Consider the following 15,850-nt stretch of genomic DNA (forward strand, 5'->3'; position numbering starts at 1 on the left):
AAGCATAGCTGTATTAAGTCTATGTAAATATAGCCAGGTGTGTAGATGAAATGGAAGGATAGAATGATGGTGACCAGCTGAGTTGTCCTCTGCCTGGGGGACATTTTGGCTGATTTGGAGGAGGGAAAGAGAAGCACTTTTGTGATCCATATACTAAAAAACTAAGTCACTAAGTACAGCCATTTATAGTAATTATCTCCTGCCATAAAATCTTATTTAAACAAGCAGTAAATAGTAGCAAATATATTTATTCTCTCAGTCCCAACTTCCTGTCTCGGTCATCAAAGAATGTAGGGCCCATGTGGAAGCCAAGCAAAAGCTGTGCACAAAACAGTGGTTTGTGGTGGGCACAGATGGGGACCGCCTCATGCTATGGGACCCGAGAGATGAGGAGACAGAGTTCTAGCTCAGGGGTGACGGGGAAAGACGTCCGGATGGAGGTACCATCCACCTGCCCTCAGAGTTGTGCAGCATTTCAGCAGGTGGAGCAAGTGTTCGAGAAGGTTTCCAAGCAGGAAAAGGCACCACGACCAGAAAGATTAGGGTTGATGGGTAAGGTGGGAACTGCCAGGAGTCTGATTTTATGTGGAGTGTGGAAGGGAGTGGAGGATGGAAATCTGAGATGGAGGAAGGGAATTTGGACTGGGTGAGATAGATCTTGAACAACAAGCTAAAGATCAAGAGGACCAATGGAGCATTAGAGGATTTTCCTCGGTTGTTCAGACTCCAGCCAACAATTTTTAAGTACCTCTGTGGATCAGGAGCTGTGCTGAGTACTGAGGTAGAAAGATAAGCTTGTGAGATGCTGTTCATGGTGTGGCGGAGGAGCAAGGGGTGATTTGTGACACAGTAAGATAAGTACAGCATGGAAGCGGCCACTGGAGGACTGCGGGGCAGGGAGGAGGGGGAAGTAGAGCCTGGGAGCTGGGGAAGGCTTCAGAGAAGGAGTGGCCTGTGAGCTGGCGCTTTGCACAAAGGAGGGATCCGATCTCTCGAGCTGTGTTTTTATTTTCACTTATTCTGCTCATCCCCATACCTGTAAAAAGAGACCCAGTTATTCTTATTTTACTTAAGTCACAATATGAGACTGTTAACTTTTGAAATTCAGTAGTGTGACCCACTCCATGGTCTTTTCCAACTAATAAAATAGAGTTTTCATATGGGCCTCATTCCTTTGATTTTATTATTCCCAGAAGCCTTAACATTCTGGAGCAGGTGGGTGGTGGGCTCTGATCCAAACTTCAATGAAAATACAGGTTTCTAGATATATCTTGGGCACTCAACTGTTTCTGATCCAGAAAGAACCAACTCTCCTCAACTTGCTAGAAGATCATCCCTACTAGACGCCACCTTGCCTAACTCACCCTGTAAGAGAGTGGACATCACATGGGCTTGCATCGGAGTCATGTGGAGAGCTTGTTAAAACCCAGATTGCTGGGCCCTACCTCAGAGTTCCTGTGGGTCTGTTTGGGGTCTGGAGGGGTTCCTAGTGAGTGCTGATGCTGTTGGTCCAGGGGCCACACTTTGAGAACCCCTGCCCTGGGTCATGCAGCCACTGGGAAAAGGAACTGATCTTTTCTTGGTGAGACCTTCCTTGAGCATGGCCCTTTCTCAAAAACTTCCATAGTGGGCTCTTCCATACCTATCAGCAGGAACAAATGTGAAGATGCAGAATGGCCTCCGAGGGAGGCAGAATGGCTCTCCAGACTCCTCCGGTGCCTGTGCGACTTGCAAAGGTGCTAGCCCATGTCAAATGGGGTTCTAGTCCCTTGACTTGCCACCTCCTCATCTGGGAGGGAGCAACCATTCTCAAGACCAAGATTTGATCTCAGAAATGGACATCAGCTGTGAGGAGTAGCATTTTTGTTCTCGTCCATCTTCAGTCCCCTGCCCCCCAGTGTGGCTGTCAGACTTGAAGATTCAGCCTTGTCTTCATTCTCTCCTGCTGGTTGGTGCTGGGACTCTTCTGTGAGAGGCCCCCCTTGTGATCTGCAAATGGTGTGGAGGAGACGAGGGCCCTAATGGTCAGTGACAGCCCGAAGGAGGCCAGCAGACACCCAGAGATCCTCCAGCCCAATGGATGCTCCTGGTCTTTGAGCTCATGCCATTGGAATGATTAATTGATGTCCTCCACTCTGCTGGACAATTAAGGAAAGCAGGAGAAGGAGGGAAAAGTCTTCAGTTAGACCTAATTTGGCACCATATTGTTTTCTGTTAATCTATTTTGTTTTCTGTCCGTCTGTCCCAAGGGACGGGTGCCTTGCTGCTTGCTGAAGCATGCATAACTAATGTCCTCATTAAAGGCTGATCTGTTTATCAGGGCCACGCGAGGAAGCCAGGCTGCCAAACCTAGGCGTAAGCTGGGGGCTGTTCCCTCCCTCTGGGCCTTAGCCCCACCTCATTAAGCTGGTCCGGGCTATTGATTGGGAGCCTGTGTTTGGAAGAGTCTTACTTACTCCATGCATTATCTTGACAGATTGATCAGACCTGATTGAGAACCTCTTAAAGGAACGAACAGCTGTAATGGGAAAGTTGGACTCTGTCATCCGTTAGGATGATTCTGGGAGCAAGAAGAACAAGGCTGACATCTTGGAGCAATTGTATTTACAATTAACATGGCTGAAAACGATTGCCTCTATTGATCCCCCCTTCCTGCAATTACAGCCCCATTGTTTACATTCCAGCACTTCAGTTATAAAAAGGAAATTCAATAATTATTGCATTATTTAAAGTTAAAGTGCCACAGAGTTTGCTGGCTACGCTCGCTGGTTGATTTAACGTTCGGGAAAATCCATGCTGGGCTCTCCATCTTGAGGCCGAACAGTATCGGCTTTTAATGAGACTTAAAAAAGGGGAGGGAGGAGAGCAAACCCAAGCTCATAGGGTGTTTGTCTGGGTTGTTTATGGGGGGAACCCAAAAGCAGGGCAGAAAAACTAGCCGTGTCATCGTTGGCAAGACTGTCTCCCCTCTCGCCACATGGCTGTCCGCTCTGCAGCCAGCCATCTCCTGGCCTCTCGACTCAGACTCAGCGCTATGTCCTCCAAGAAGCATTTTTCTGTTTTCACTCTCTTGGTCCCTTGTCACCTTCTCACAAGTATAACTGTCTCCTTCAACCTTCAACAAAATCCATGGAGTTTAAGGAGAAAGGGTAGAGTGTCTGTAGCAGCCAGGATGAGCGACATCGAAAGCGTTTCTTTAGACAGATTTTTCTCCTCTGCCTCATCACTTTCCCATTTTCTCTTTCGAGGGAAAAGTAAAATAAAAATTAAGCACTTCTTATAAGGAAGCAGTCAGCCCTGTGCATGCTCAATGCCCCCTGCCCGCCTCACCTGGGCTGCCTGTGTCCTCTTCCATAATGAAGGTGATGAGGGTGTTTGTCAGCAACTCGTGGGAGCTCAAGCGAAGCCTCCGGGTTTGGGCACCAGTTTCGTGCTTTCAGCAGCAGCAACCAGCAAGTTCAAGAGCATGGGGGGACTTTTAAAGACCACTTTGTTTTTCTTGCACTTGGTCGAAATTCTTCCTTGGGCTCTGTTCCAGCAAGACATCTGGACAGGTGTGCTCAGCAGGATGCAGAGCTCACGAGGAAAAAGTGATGCCTCATGTCTCACCATCAAGAGTCATGCTTTCAGCGACAGCCCCAGGAAATTTTAGACTGCAGGTGCAAAAGGGGAGAGGAAGATGAATAGAGCCAATTCCGACTTTTATGACGTATCTGGAGCAGGCCAGTAGCAGGCAGCTGCTTCCGCGTGACTTTTTCATTAAAGAGGTGACTTCATGTGTGCAGGCACTGCATGATTTATCTAGTGTAGTTTGTTAGAATCTGAAATATTCGGGAAAAGGTGCTGCAGAGATTTGGGGCCTTGGAAATTTTCCTTCTTATAGGGAAACATCTCCATATGTTCTGACTTGAGCCAGCCCTCGTGGTCTAGAGGTTAAGATTCAGCATTTTCACCACCCTGTGGCCCAGGTTTGTTTGCCAGTCAAGGCACCACAACCCCTGTCTGTCGGTTGTCATACTGTGGTGGCTGTATGGTGCCGTGATGCTGAGAGCTATGCCAACAGTATTTCAAATACCAGCAGGGTCACCCATGGTGGACAGGTTTCAGTGCAGCTTCCAGACTAAGACAGACTAGGAAGAAGGACCTGGCCACCCACTTCCAAAAAAATTGGCCATGAAAACCATATGAATAGGAGTGGCGCATTGTCTGATACAGCACTGAAAGGATGGTGCAAAAAGACCGGGCAGGGTTCCGCTCTATCGTACACAGGATGGCTAGGAGTTGGAATTGACTCAACAACACTAAAAAATTCTGACTTGGGTCTGTGTTCTGTGGCATTTGCTGTCCAGGCCAGAGCAGCAGTTCTGAGTGTGGTCCAGACCAGCGGTATCACTGTCACCCAGGAGATTGTTAGAAATGCACATTCTCGGCCCCACCCCAGACCAGGTGAATCAGAAACCCTTGGGGAGGGCCCAGTAATCTGTGGCGAAACAAGCTCCCCAGGTGTTTCTGATGCACACTCAGGTTAGAGAACCACTGAGCTAGAACACCATTTGCATCATTAACAACCAAGCCCACGATGTTGTACCTGCCAGTCACAAGTGAGGAAGCAAAATCTGGGCTCAAGCTAGAATGACAATGACTGTGCCAAAATTTAGGTAGTCCTCACATCTTACAAAGAATTTTCACATTTGTTTTCTCATGTGGTTTTTAAAATTGCCTCAGAGGAAGACAGGGCATGTATAAACATCTCCATTTTACAGACGAAGTAGTGCACCTGTTTTGACCACCAGGCAAGTATTTTTTCTGCTGTGTTGACTGTCATGGGATTGGAGATACAAATAAGCAAATTGTTCAGAGTGGATATGGGGAATCAGGGAGATGTCTACCAATTATTTTAGCTGGGTTCTGCTTTCTTTCCTGGTCCTCATTTGGGATGTTGGCAGACCTGGTGCAGAACATGGTCCTTGATTTTTCTTATATTGGCACCCTGATGGGCAAAGAGATCCAGTAAACAGAATCAGTTTTGTGGCAAGGACATGAGTTTGGGGTGTGGACCCCCATACACCAGTGGCATGTCTTTGGGCAAGTCACTTAAAATAAAAATTAAGCACCTCTTTTAAGGAAGAAGTCGGCCCTGTGCATGGTCAGTAACTTCTCCATGTCATAATTTCTATACATCACAGTTTCTTTACTGTCACCCAGGGATTCCTCTTTGAGGTAGGGGGAGGTGTGCTGGGAGGGGGACAGGAGAGGTTGGTTGTAAGGAGGGAACTGTCAAATAGGTAAATTCAGTAGACATTCATTTCCATCCCTAATCCCAAAGCTTCACTAATTTGAAAAATGATAGAAAAATAATAGCGTTATTTATTTATCTTAAAGGCTCTCTATGCATCAGACACTGTATTAAGCACTTTATATGAATTACCTCATTGAATCCTCCCAGTGGAGCTGTGAAGAGGTTCTGTTATTGTCCCAGTATTGCAGATGGGGAAACTGAGGCCCAACAGTATATATAACTTGCCCAAGTTAGCACAGGGAAAGGGTTTTCCACCGGGCTATCTTAATCCAGAGTGTACTTTAAACCACCATTATTGGCAACAATTTGACATAGAGTTGATTGAGGACATGCCCATGTGTATGGTGGCTTTTATTTTTGTATAGGGGCTTAAATCTGGGAGAGCTGGAAATTAGTGCATCTTAATGAAGGAAGAAAGTTACTGTTAACCAGTACACTGTCCTAGTGAAGGGGTAATTTCCAGGTCCTAGGAGCTTTAGGTAGTTCCAGAGGGCAGTCAGTGTGATGTTAGCCTTGTGGGACTCACTTTCTTGTTTTACCCACCCACATACCTCCCTCAGCTTCCAAGCTCTGTATATAGATGCTCTTTCAACCATCATGGAAACTAACCTGCAGTTTGCTTGTGACCTCGTGCTCTGGTGGGCCCCTTCCTTAGGGTGAACCCCTGCATACCTGATAAGCTTCCTCTCCTTCGTGGAGTTTTCCTAACAGATTTCCTAATAGAGGGGAATGTAATCTATTATGTGAAGGCATCAACATTCCACAAGAGTCCATATTTGGATTTTTCTAGAAAAGATTCAAAGCCAAGGCAGATACAACCTATAGATAGGTACAGATTTCTACTGTTATTTTTCCTTCTGGAATTTACTATGTTTCTCTCAAGGGAACACTCATATTGAGACTTTTGAATCAGAAAATATCATTCCTATAAGGGAAAAGCTGCAGGGATGGGAAGTCTTGACTTCAGCCTTGGAGCTCGGATACAATCATGGCTTGTTCCAGGGCGTAGGGATTCTGGCCTAGAAACCAGAAAATAGGTCAGAGCAACGCAAATGGATTGATCTAAAGGAACATTTTTACTTCCTTTAACTTTCTCTTGTAAATCGGGGCTGGGGCTTATATCTTACGATGTCTGCAGGGCTCCTACAGTGAAATAGGACTAAATTAGCATGTGCCAAGGATGAGGGCATGAGTGTGAATGAAAAGCCAATATTAAACAGAAAATACATATATATTTAGGTTGACCTTCCGGAGGCCTTCCTAAGAATGTGACATTAAATTTGGAACTGTAACACAACCTCTGATTAAAAAATTTAAAACTCTGTAACACAACCCCTGATTAAAAAATTCACCGCCCCCATTCCTGGTTGCATTACACCTGAAACAGTTTCTTTTAGGCATTCAAGGTGAACACCTAGGTCTGGGGTCTCGTGTTCTAGAACGCCGCTGTGGTCAGTGGAGCGTAGCTTGACGGCTGTGGACTTGGCATCAAGCCTTAAGTTCCAGTTCTATGTCTTCCACACTCTGAGACCCTGGGGGGAGTCACATGACCTCTCTTGACCGTTGGGTTCCTCCAAGGACAAGAGCCAAATGCTACCCACCTCATGGGGCTGTAATGGGAAGACTGGAAGTCTCCAGGTGTTTCCTCAGTGGTAAATGCTGTGCATGGGTACCACGCTGAATTAACACCCACTTGTATCTTTCTTTTTTCATCTTACAATGTGGGGAATTAGCAAACTAACTCTGGACCCTCATCTTCCCATTCCTTCTCACCGGAAGCGTTAGCAAGATTTTTATAGTCCTCACCCCAAGGGGAGAAGCCAGAGTCCGCCGGCATGCTTTGGTTAGCAGATTTTCCCGCCAGAGGCATGATACAACAGTGGCCTCCTCCACAGGGGACCTCTGTTTTATGGAGAGAGAGGCCCTCCCCCCTGTCTTTGCCTAGATGTGCTTCAGAGCCCAACGGGTGTCTCAGAGGCCTTTCTGGATGTGCGCCGTGGGGCTGCTTCTCTGTGGCGCAGGAGGTGTCTGGTACTCCCTGGGGTGGCCCATTGCTTGGAGGAATGCCTGGGAGCTGCCTGACCCCATCAAAGACCCCACCGTTGGTAGAGCTGCGTTGTGAGTGTGGAAAAGTGTGTTGAGGGGGTGGGGGAGCTGTGTGCTTGTGTTGATAGTAACAGGTGTTATTCCCCCGAGGAAGTTTCACTTGTGAACCCTGTGTGTTCTCACGTGTGAATGTGTGTGTGTGTGTCAGAATGTACTTTGTCCATTTCTTCTTGAAACGGGAGGCTTTGACAAAACCTGATCAATATTTTGCATTCCATGCATGAAGAGCCAGATGTTAGAAGTTTCCTATTGCTGGGGAGGAGGAGGGAGCGCGGCCCCTCCAGATTTATAGAAATCAATGTTCTCTGACAGAAGTTGGTTAGTTTTCCTGGGAAACAAGTAACAGGAACACATTTTTTTGATTTTCACGATGAATTATTTTCTAACAAGAGCCCTCCTTTCGTCTCTGACTCTCAGGCGTTGGCCAGGGTGAACGAGCACAACATATTGATGGGGTAGAATCCCACGAAGTAACGTGGGCTGGCTTCTTCTCTTTCTTTTCTTTTTTAATTATTCATTTGCGTTTTGCACTCACCTTTTTCCGAGTTCTTCCCCCCAGACCAGACCCAGAAGAGAAGATGTGGGACATCAGATGTTTCCATGTCAGGAGCACAGGAGTATCCGCTTCCAGCTGCACCGAGAGGGGTCGTAAACAGTGCCAATAAGATCAGAGGGAGGTGCAGGAAGAGGTCTCTGACCCATCCGAGTGAGGCCACGCTCGCTCATTTCCAGCAGGAAGTGCCGACTGCCTGGCGTGTGTCAGTCAGATCCCTACGTGGGGGCAGTGAGGACAGTCTGTTACCTGCTGCACCGAGGCAATTTGGAGAAACTGGAGATTGTTGGGCTCTTTTTCTGCTTCCATTTGTGAGTCACACTAGATACTTATTCTTCTAATAGGTCATTGTACTTCTTTGAGCTTTCAAAAAGTAAACCCTCTTGCCAACTGTAGAAGTTTCTTTCAGTGGAAACGACTGTGCGTTTCCAGTTCATATAACCCACTGTTGTGCAAGCAATTTTAAGCCAGCTAGTGCGATTGGAGGAATCAAGGAAACCCTTATGTGGCTTCAGGTTATAGGAGAGGCTGGCTAGACCCAGTGAGTTTGGGTGCCTTCAGATGCCACTTTTCTTTAGCTGGGTTGATCTTTCTTTCTTCATTGACTGATTGGTCTTCCTTTCTGAGTATTAGTTTCTGGATAGATGCCAGTTGTTCTTGGATGATTTTCACTGGTCCAGCTCGTGTATTCTCACAATGGTCTTCAAGCCGAAGGGATGCCCTGCAAGTCACCACCATCACTGCGTTTATCAGCTGCAGGTTAAGCCCCTCGGGTAGGGCATAGTCTGTGTGCATTTGCGTAGTGTCTGATGTGTCGTAGACACTTAGAACCAAACCCAGCCCTGCCCGATGGGCTCAGCAGTCAGTTTTCTTTGAGTCCACATGTAGCACACACGCCTTACAGCACACTAACCACAGTTGAAATTGTTGGGTTTTTCTCTTTTTTAAGCTGTACACCTGATCTGATAGAGGGGAGCAGTTAAGAATCTTGAACACAGAGTAAAGAAAAATGGAAAAAGCAAAACAAAACCTGGGTCCCCCTCCCAGATGGACCCCAGATGGGAGAACTCTGTGATAGAGGGGCAGAGGGTTAGGGGGTTCAGGATTTGTGGAGGAGAAAAATTTCTTGCCTGGCGAGGAGAGTTAAGAACTCTGGAAGGAGGCAGCTCCTTTACTGAATGTTCCACTGGGATTTGTGCCTTGGTGCATTCTTCGTATATTACAGTGAATTTAATTAAATACATTTTGATCCCAACTGAGGGTATTCTAATTAGCTGGGTCAGGAACAAATTATTCTCCTTCCTTCTCCAAATGAAAACATCTACTCTGTTCTGCAGGAAAGCATGTCCTTGACTGACTGGCTTGCCCCGGTGGAGCCCTCATCAGCCTCTCCAGCCCCATCCCCTCCTGCTCTTCCTTATTAGCAGGTTCCAAGGGTGGAATTCCAGGGACGGGTCCAGTGCCACTTGGGAAAGAGAGGATGTCTGGCCAACATGGTCAGGGCGTTGACCTACTCAAGGCTTGGGAAATGGCCAGATGGTGTGGAGAAGGTCACAGAGGTCAGAGCCCTACTGCCAGCTTTGGGCCCTGTTTGCTCCAGGTTGGACAGCCTGAGAAATACCGTGTGATAACTTAGAAAATTTGATGAGAACAGGATCTGTCACAGGCAGGTAGACTTCAGGAAGCTCAGGTTGAGAGCGGAAGTTTGGATTGAGATGTAACCTTTATAAGCAGGTGTTTCCTAGCACCCGAGAAATAGTTTATTCTGGATTTTTGTGTGTGTGTCTTGGAGAATGAACTTGGAGTGTAAGAGCAAGCTCGGAATTCTGAATTAAGCTTTTGTGCAGGTCTCTAAGAGAGGACCCCAAATGTTCCCTAGACCAGGATCCATGGGAGAGGCTGTGGCTCTGTTGACTTTGTTTCCTTTTATTCTTTTCTCCACCGTTTGTAGTGTTTGCTCATTTCTCTTCCAAAATGGATCTCGAATGGCGGACAGAAGGATTCCTGGTGGCACAGGAGATTGCCATTTACCATCACGAGTTCGAGCATAGAGTGGTTTTGGAACGTCTTCATCATATCAGTTATTTTTAAAGCAGGAGTCCCCAGTATGATGTTTATTTCAATTCAGGATTCATACAGACCTATCACCCTCAGGGACAAATGACATTTGACATCTCAACTCCCATCCAACTCCTTTTGGCCATGTTATCCTCTCTTCTGGCTCAGAGATTTGGAAACCCCAGCCATTTGGAAGAGAACCTTCACATCCATAATAAAATTTTATGTTTAAGATTCGGTGTTTTATTGCAAGGAAATCCTGCTTCACGGGAAGGTAATGGGAATTTGGGGGTAAGGCATTAGTGATTCTTGCTCTGATTTCCATAGTTTACAATTCCACCCAAATCCCTTGATAGAACTTACTGCTTTGGATTCCATGGTTATTTCCCCTGTTACCTTTTATTCAGTCAGTTTTTGTTAAAGCTTTAAAAATGTGATTCTCTTGGTCTTAGTGACCCAAGACAGCAGGTCCTGGCTCTTATACAAGTGTCCTAAATCCCAAGCCAAACTCTTGCTCCCAGGAATATCCTGGTCCGGTTTTTGGCTTTTGGAGGACCTTGTGGAGAAGTCAGGGAGAATGGATGTGGACAAGCTCATCATTTTCCTTTACATCTCGCCCATCAGACCCTCCATCTCCCCAGGGTTGCAGCCACCAGAAAACATTGCTTTGGTGCATTCTGTCCTCCTGAAATTCTCTGCCTTACCACAGAGGAGGCAAATTGAGGATAAACCATTAAAAAAAATCAGCTCAAATTTATTATCAGTTGTAATTTTTTAACGATTAACATTGAGCTCACGAGTTCTGGTTGTGAAGCTGCTCTGGGGCAGCTGCTGCTGGTGGGGACATTGTTTTGTTCCAGGGTCTATACTTGAGTGTATTAAGTCACCCATTTCTGGGGAAAGAAGAGATTGTTCTCTCTTAGTGCCTATGAAACCCTTCACATTCTTACGTGCAAGTTGGCATCAGAGCAAGAGTTATGTGGAATAGTTTAGCCATTTATATGATTGAGGGCCTGGGCCTCCCTCCCCTCCCACGCAATGATTTTTCCACACCCCTGCATTGGTGCATTCGTATTTCCTCTTCCAATAAGGTGCAAACAGGCTTCTGGAATTTTCACACTTTTCCTGAACGTAAGACATGCTCATGTAAGCACATGAGCCTCAGAGCTGTGTCGTCCCGTAGAAAGCGCTGGTAGGGCCACTCTGGTATTTTCAGTATTGGGCAGAGTGCAGGGCATCCCGACTGCTCTGCCTTCTCAGTGTCTCACATTATAACCTGGACAAGGACGATAGCCAAGCACGATCAGAAATAGTTATCAAGGCATGGGCATCGAACAGAACGAGTGCGGGTCAGAACGGAGAGGAGCAGCACATAGTGGTTCTGAGGCATTTGTCATGTGGCTCCTAGGGCCCGGCTCCGGGCACTGGGGCTGGGGGTGAGGGCAGGGAGAAAGAGGGAAGGGCAGGTGGTAACATGAGTACATAAGACACATTATCTGAATTTCCTCCTCCGAAAGAATGCTGGGGGATATGAGACCCGGGTTCTGGTTTTCTCTCGCCTGCTAACTAGCTGAGTTACCTTGGGTCAACCACTTAAACTTTTTGGAATTGTTTCCCCTACTTTATGTGCACCCAGTAGAAAAATCTCCTTTTCCCCTAAAATGGGTCATTTGAAATGAAGGGATGGCCTTTGTATATCAGGAACATATCACTTCCCTAACAGTTAGTAAAGAGGGTCCATAGCTTTCTGCGTATTCTCAAAGAGGCCCCAAAAGGTTGTAAATTTTATCTGTGGGTAATCTTTAGTTCTTCTCCCAGACACAGAAGTCGGAGGTCTGCTCACTGTTGCCAGGATCTCTCCTCTTCTTTCGCCCCTAACTTTCATCCTGTGTGCGCCTGCCTCCTCCCGGCTCTTGGGCTTCCATATTCTGGAATCTGAGTGCTGTGTCTACACAAACACAACAGAGAGCGCAGTTTTGCCCGTCTGTGCACTAAGCCACGTGACCTTGAGATGTTGACAGGGAACTCATCTGGAGAAAATTATTTTTTTGTCATTTTTTTTAATCCAGGGGAAAACCTAATGTTGGGTGCTCCTAATAGACTGTATGTAGTTCTAAATACAAAAAATTGACTCATCTTTCTTGTGAGAAAGCCACACAGCAGCCTTGGCGGAGGTTGGCTGTTTCTGTAAAGGGCCAGAGAGTAATGGTTTAGACCTTGCAGGCTGTATGCAGTCTCTGTTGGAACCATTCAGCTCTGGTATTTTGAAAGCAGCCGTAGACAATACACAAGTTCACAGCCATGGCTGTGTTACAATAAAACTTTATTTACACGAAAGGGCAGCAGGTTGGATTTGGCCCTCGGGCCATCGTTTGCTGACCCCTGATTTAAATAAAGCAGGCCGCTTTGGAGAGTGAAAGGGGAACCTCTAATTATTGTGTCAAGAAAAGCGGTGTTACCCTAGGAGGGTCCAGTCCATCAGCAGCGTTTTCAGCCCTCTGAAAGCCACAGGGAGAGGACGTCTGGGGGAGACAGGAGTGAGAGGCAGCTGCTTGTCCTCAAAGAGCTGCTGGAGAAGGGGCCACTGACCTCTCTAAGAATCTTCTCTGCGGGCTGTGGCCAGGACCAGGTGGGCTGATGGTGGCGGTGGGCTTCCAGTGGCTTACCCGGGTGTCCCTCTCCTCTGCCCTCGCAGCACCTGCAGCAGCACGAGAGTGGCGTGGAGGGCGAGAGCTGCTACTACCACTGTGTCCTGTGCAGTTACTCCACCAAGGCCAAGCTGAACCTCCTCCAGCACGTGCGCTCCATGAAGCACCAGCGCAGCGAGAGCCTGCGCAAGCTGCAGCGGCTGCAGAAGGGCCTTCCAGAGGAGGACGAGGACCTGGGGCAGATCTTCACCATCCGCAGGTGCCCCTCCGCTGACCCAGGTGAGCGGTCTCGCAGGCACAGGAGGCCCAGGGTGGGCCTGGGTGTTGACCTCCATGAGGCCTCCTGAGGACTTCAGTTTGGTGCAGCTGGCCCTCGAGTCCATTATCGACCTCACGGGTGACAGTGGTGTTCTGGAAGGAAGGCGCATGGATTGTTGCCCTTTTTTTTTTTTTTTTAAAGGACGTAGCACCACTTTTTTTTTCTTCAGGCGGCAGGAGCCACTGCCCAGTGAGCAGGCCAGCAGAAGATGTTTTGTCCCCTATCCCAAAATTCCTCGTGTATATGTTATAGATTCAGTATATTAGTTCACACTGACATAAATAAAGCAAACGCTAAGTTATGTCTTGCTCAGTATTAAGAATGGGCAGTTTGTGGCCTCAAGTCTGTTCTGTAAGAATGAACTTGCAAGAGGATCAAAACAGCAAGAGCTTGTTATAAACATTTTAATTATATTTGAGAGCTACACTGGTTGTTCCGTGGCTCAGTGCTGCCTGCTACTCCACAGAGTCAAGACCTTCTAGTGGGAACTCGCCCCGTTTCTGCCTCCCATCCTGTCATCTCATCCACAGTCACCTTTCTGTGTACCTCCCTTCCTCCTCTTTATGACTCTCATTCCCGTCGGGATCTCACTGGATGGAATCAGCCCTCTCTTCTGTTTTTTCAGCCTTCCAGCCCCTTTGTCTCAATGTGGAATCACAAGACAGTCGCTCAGCTCTTTAAAAACAGTAAAACAAAAGCTCTCCCTTAATCCCATGTCCCTCTCTCTTTCTACAACAGAATCTTCAAGATTATTGAAAGCAGAGTCTGTGTTGGTCGTCTCCAGTCCATGCCTCTGCCTACCATGGCCTGTTTCCGCCCTTGAGAAGGTCACCATTGACCTTGGATTTACCCAACCCAATGGCTACCTGCTGGGCCTTATTCTTTTTTTTCTGTGGTCTCTGAAATTGTTGCACTGTCCCTTCTTGAAGCTCCCTTCTCTGGGCTTCCAGGGCATGTTTCTCTCTTGTCTTCCTGCTTCTCTTGACTGTGCTCCATGCCTGGCCCTGGCTTGTGGTCCTCAGCCTGCCCTACATGCCAGTGTTACCCGGGCATTAGGCCCTCACCCTCCACTCCCAGCCTCTTGAAGCTTTGATCTCCTGGCATTGCCAAATGCACTTCAGACAGCTTCCTGGATTTTCCGTTGGTGCCACCTCAGAGACGCTGAGTTCATGACTCTCCCCCACACTTCCTTTTCCTTCTGATTGCACGTCATTGAATGACCTGGCCAACCTGGAGACTGGGACCCATTCTGCACCCCTCCATCGCCTACAGCACCCTCTCAGGCACTGAGCTGTCATGGCCACGTGGAATTTTCAATCTCAAAACCTCTTTTAATCTCAAAAAATTATCAAATTTCACATTTTTATAGTTTTTAAAGGCAAAAAGTTATATAAACCTTAGTATGAAAAATGACATGGTCTTTTCCCATCCTGTTCCTGAGAGCCATGGCTTTCAAGTTTTAGTTGTTTCTTTCATTACTTATTTCCATATTTCTTAACATGCTTCTACTATTTCTTGATTTTTTTTTTCTTTAACTTTTAGATATTACCTTTTGGTTTTCTACTCTGGAAGATGAGGATTTCACTAGTACGCCATTCTATAAACTCAAGCACTTATACCCACTTACACACACCCCATCCACAAACTCACATGACACCATACACACACACGTCCCATACTCCATACAGACTTACACACTCACACACCCACCCATGCACACATATACTCCACACAGACACACACCACACACACCCCCCATACTCCATACACCTTCACACTCACCCCATACTCCATACACACTCATACACAGACACTGCACACACACACCCCTCTACCCCCCACCCCACGCTCGTTCTCCCCCACACTCCCCAGCCTCCCTACGCACTCCATCTCTCCCTCCCTCCATCTTCCATTATGATTAAATAATAATTTGGGGTTATATTAATATTCAGTGTTTTCATTATTCTAACTCTATAAATATTAATCACAGCTGAGCCATGTAGAGTTTTATAATTTCATTTACCTTCTTGTACAACTTTTTGTTTTCCCCGGTTTTCCAGGTACCTATGATTAATTCATGGCTCACCTTCTGCCAGAGTAGACATTTCCGCCTCTCTGAAGGCTCTGCTGTATCAGTGTTTCTGTCAGGCTCTTATCAGTTTCCTCCTGGAGGCATCCCTCCTGAGCCCCTGCACGCCTCTCTGTCTGCCTGCTCCTATCCCTATCACCCGGCTGCAACTTTGCTCCCCTTTTCCACGTGAAATGAAAGTGAAGTCCCACCTGACAGGATATACCAAAATTTGAGGTTTCCTCCCCGTCAGAGTAGTTGAGGTTTCATACCACAGTGGAAAGGCCAGTCCTGACAGTATGAATCATTTCTTCAGAAAAGTGCCATTGGGCCCCAGGATAATCTTTGTCACCTCCAGGTCACCGCAAGACTGTCCCTTCCTTTGTGTTTTTCAAATGCCTCTTCTGATTAAAGTTCAGATGCCTTAACCCGTGGGGCTTCTGCTTCGTGTCTGACCCTATCCCTCTGCATCTGAGTGTTCTCGTGGGGGGCGGGGCCCGGCACCCACAGACACGTCTGTGCCGAAGACTGAGACCATCATGCCATCTGGCTGGAGGGTCCCCATTCCCCACTGGGGCGTTTGGCCTCTGTTTGATCCTGCCACTCCCCATTATTCCACTGGTGAGTCATTTCATAGGATTCTCCTTCCTCTACCAGTATACGCAGACCTATTTATCTCAGCGGCGGTTTTTTTTTTTTTTTTTTTTTTTTTGCCAGCTTTACATACGTCATTGTTTTAATCTTCCGTTAAAAGCTGGTCCCTTTCACCCCTCAATTCTTTCTTTCACTCTGCTCAGAA

At 47.0% G+C, this 15,850-nt stretch overlaps 1 protein-coding gene across 4 annotated transcripts in view; it reads left to right on the forward strand.

Moving 5' to 3' along the window:
• The window catches only part of ZFHX3 (zinc finger homeobox 3), a 241,222-nt gene that overhangs the window by 132,269 nt on the left and 93,103 nt on the right, over positions 1 to 15,850 (forward strand). For all 4 annotated transcript variants that reach the window (XM_058528162.1, XM_058528164.1, XM_058528161.1 and 1 more), the window contains one exon: positions 12,712 to 12,943. In XM_058528162.1, coding sequence (XP_058384145.1) covers positions 12,712 to 12,943 — 232 coding nt within the window. The remainder of the gene's footprint in view (positions 1 to 12,711; positions 12,944 to 15,850) is intronic.

Source organism: Diceros bicornis, chromosome 32 (assembly GCF_020826845.1).
Source record: "Diceros bicornis minor isolate mBicDic1 chromosome 32, mDicBic1.mat.cur, whole genome shotgun sequence".
NCBI classification, from domain to species: Eukaryota; Metazoa; Chordata; class Mammalia; order Perissodactyla; family Rhinocerotidae; genus Diceros; species Diceros bicornis.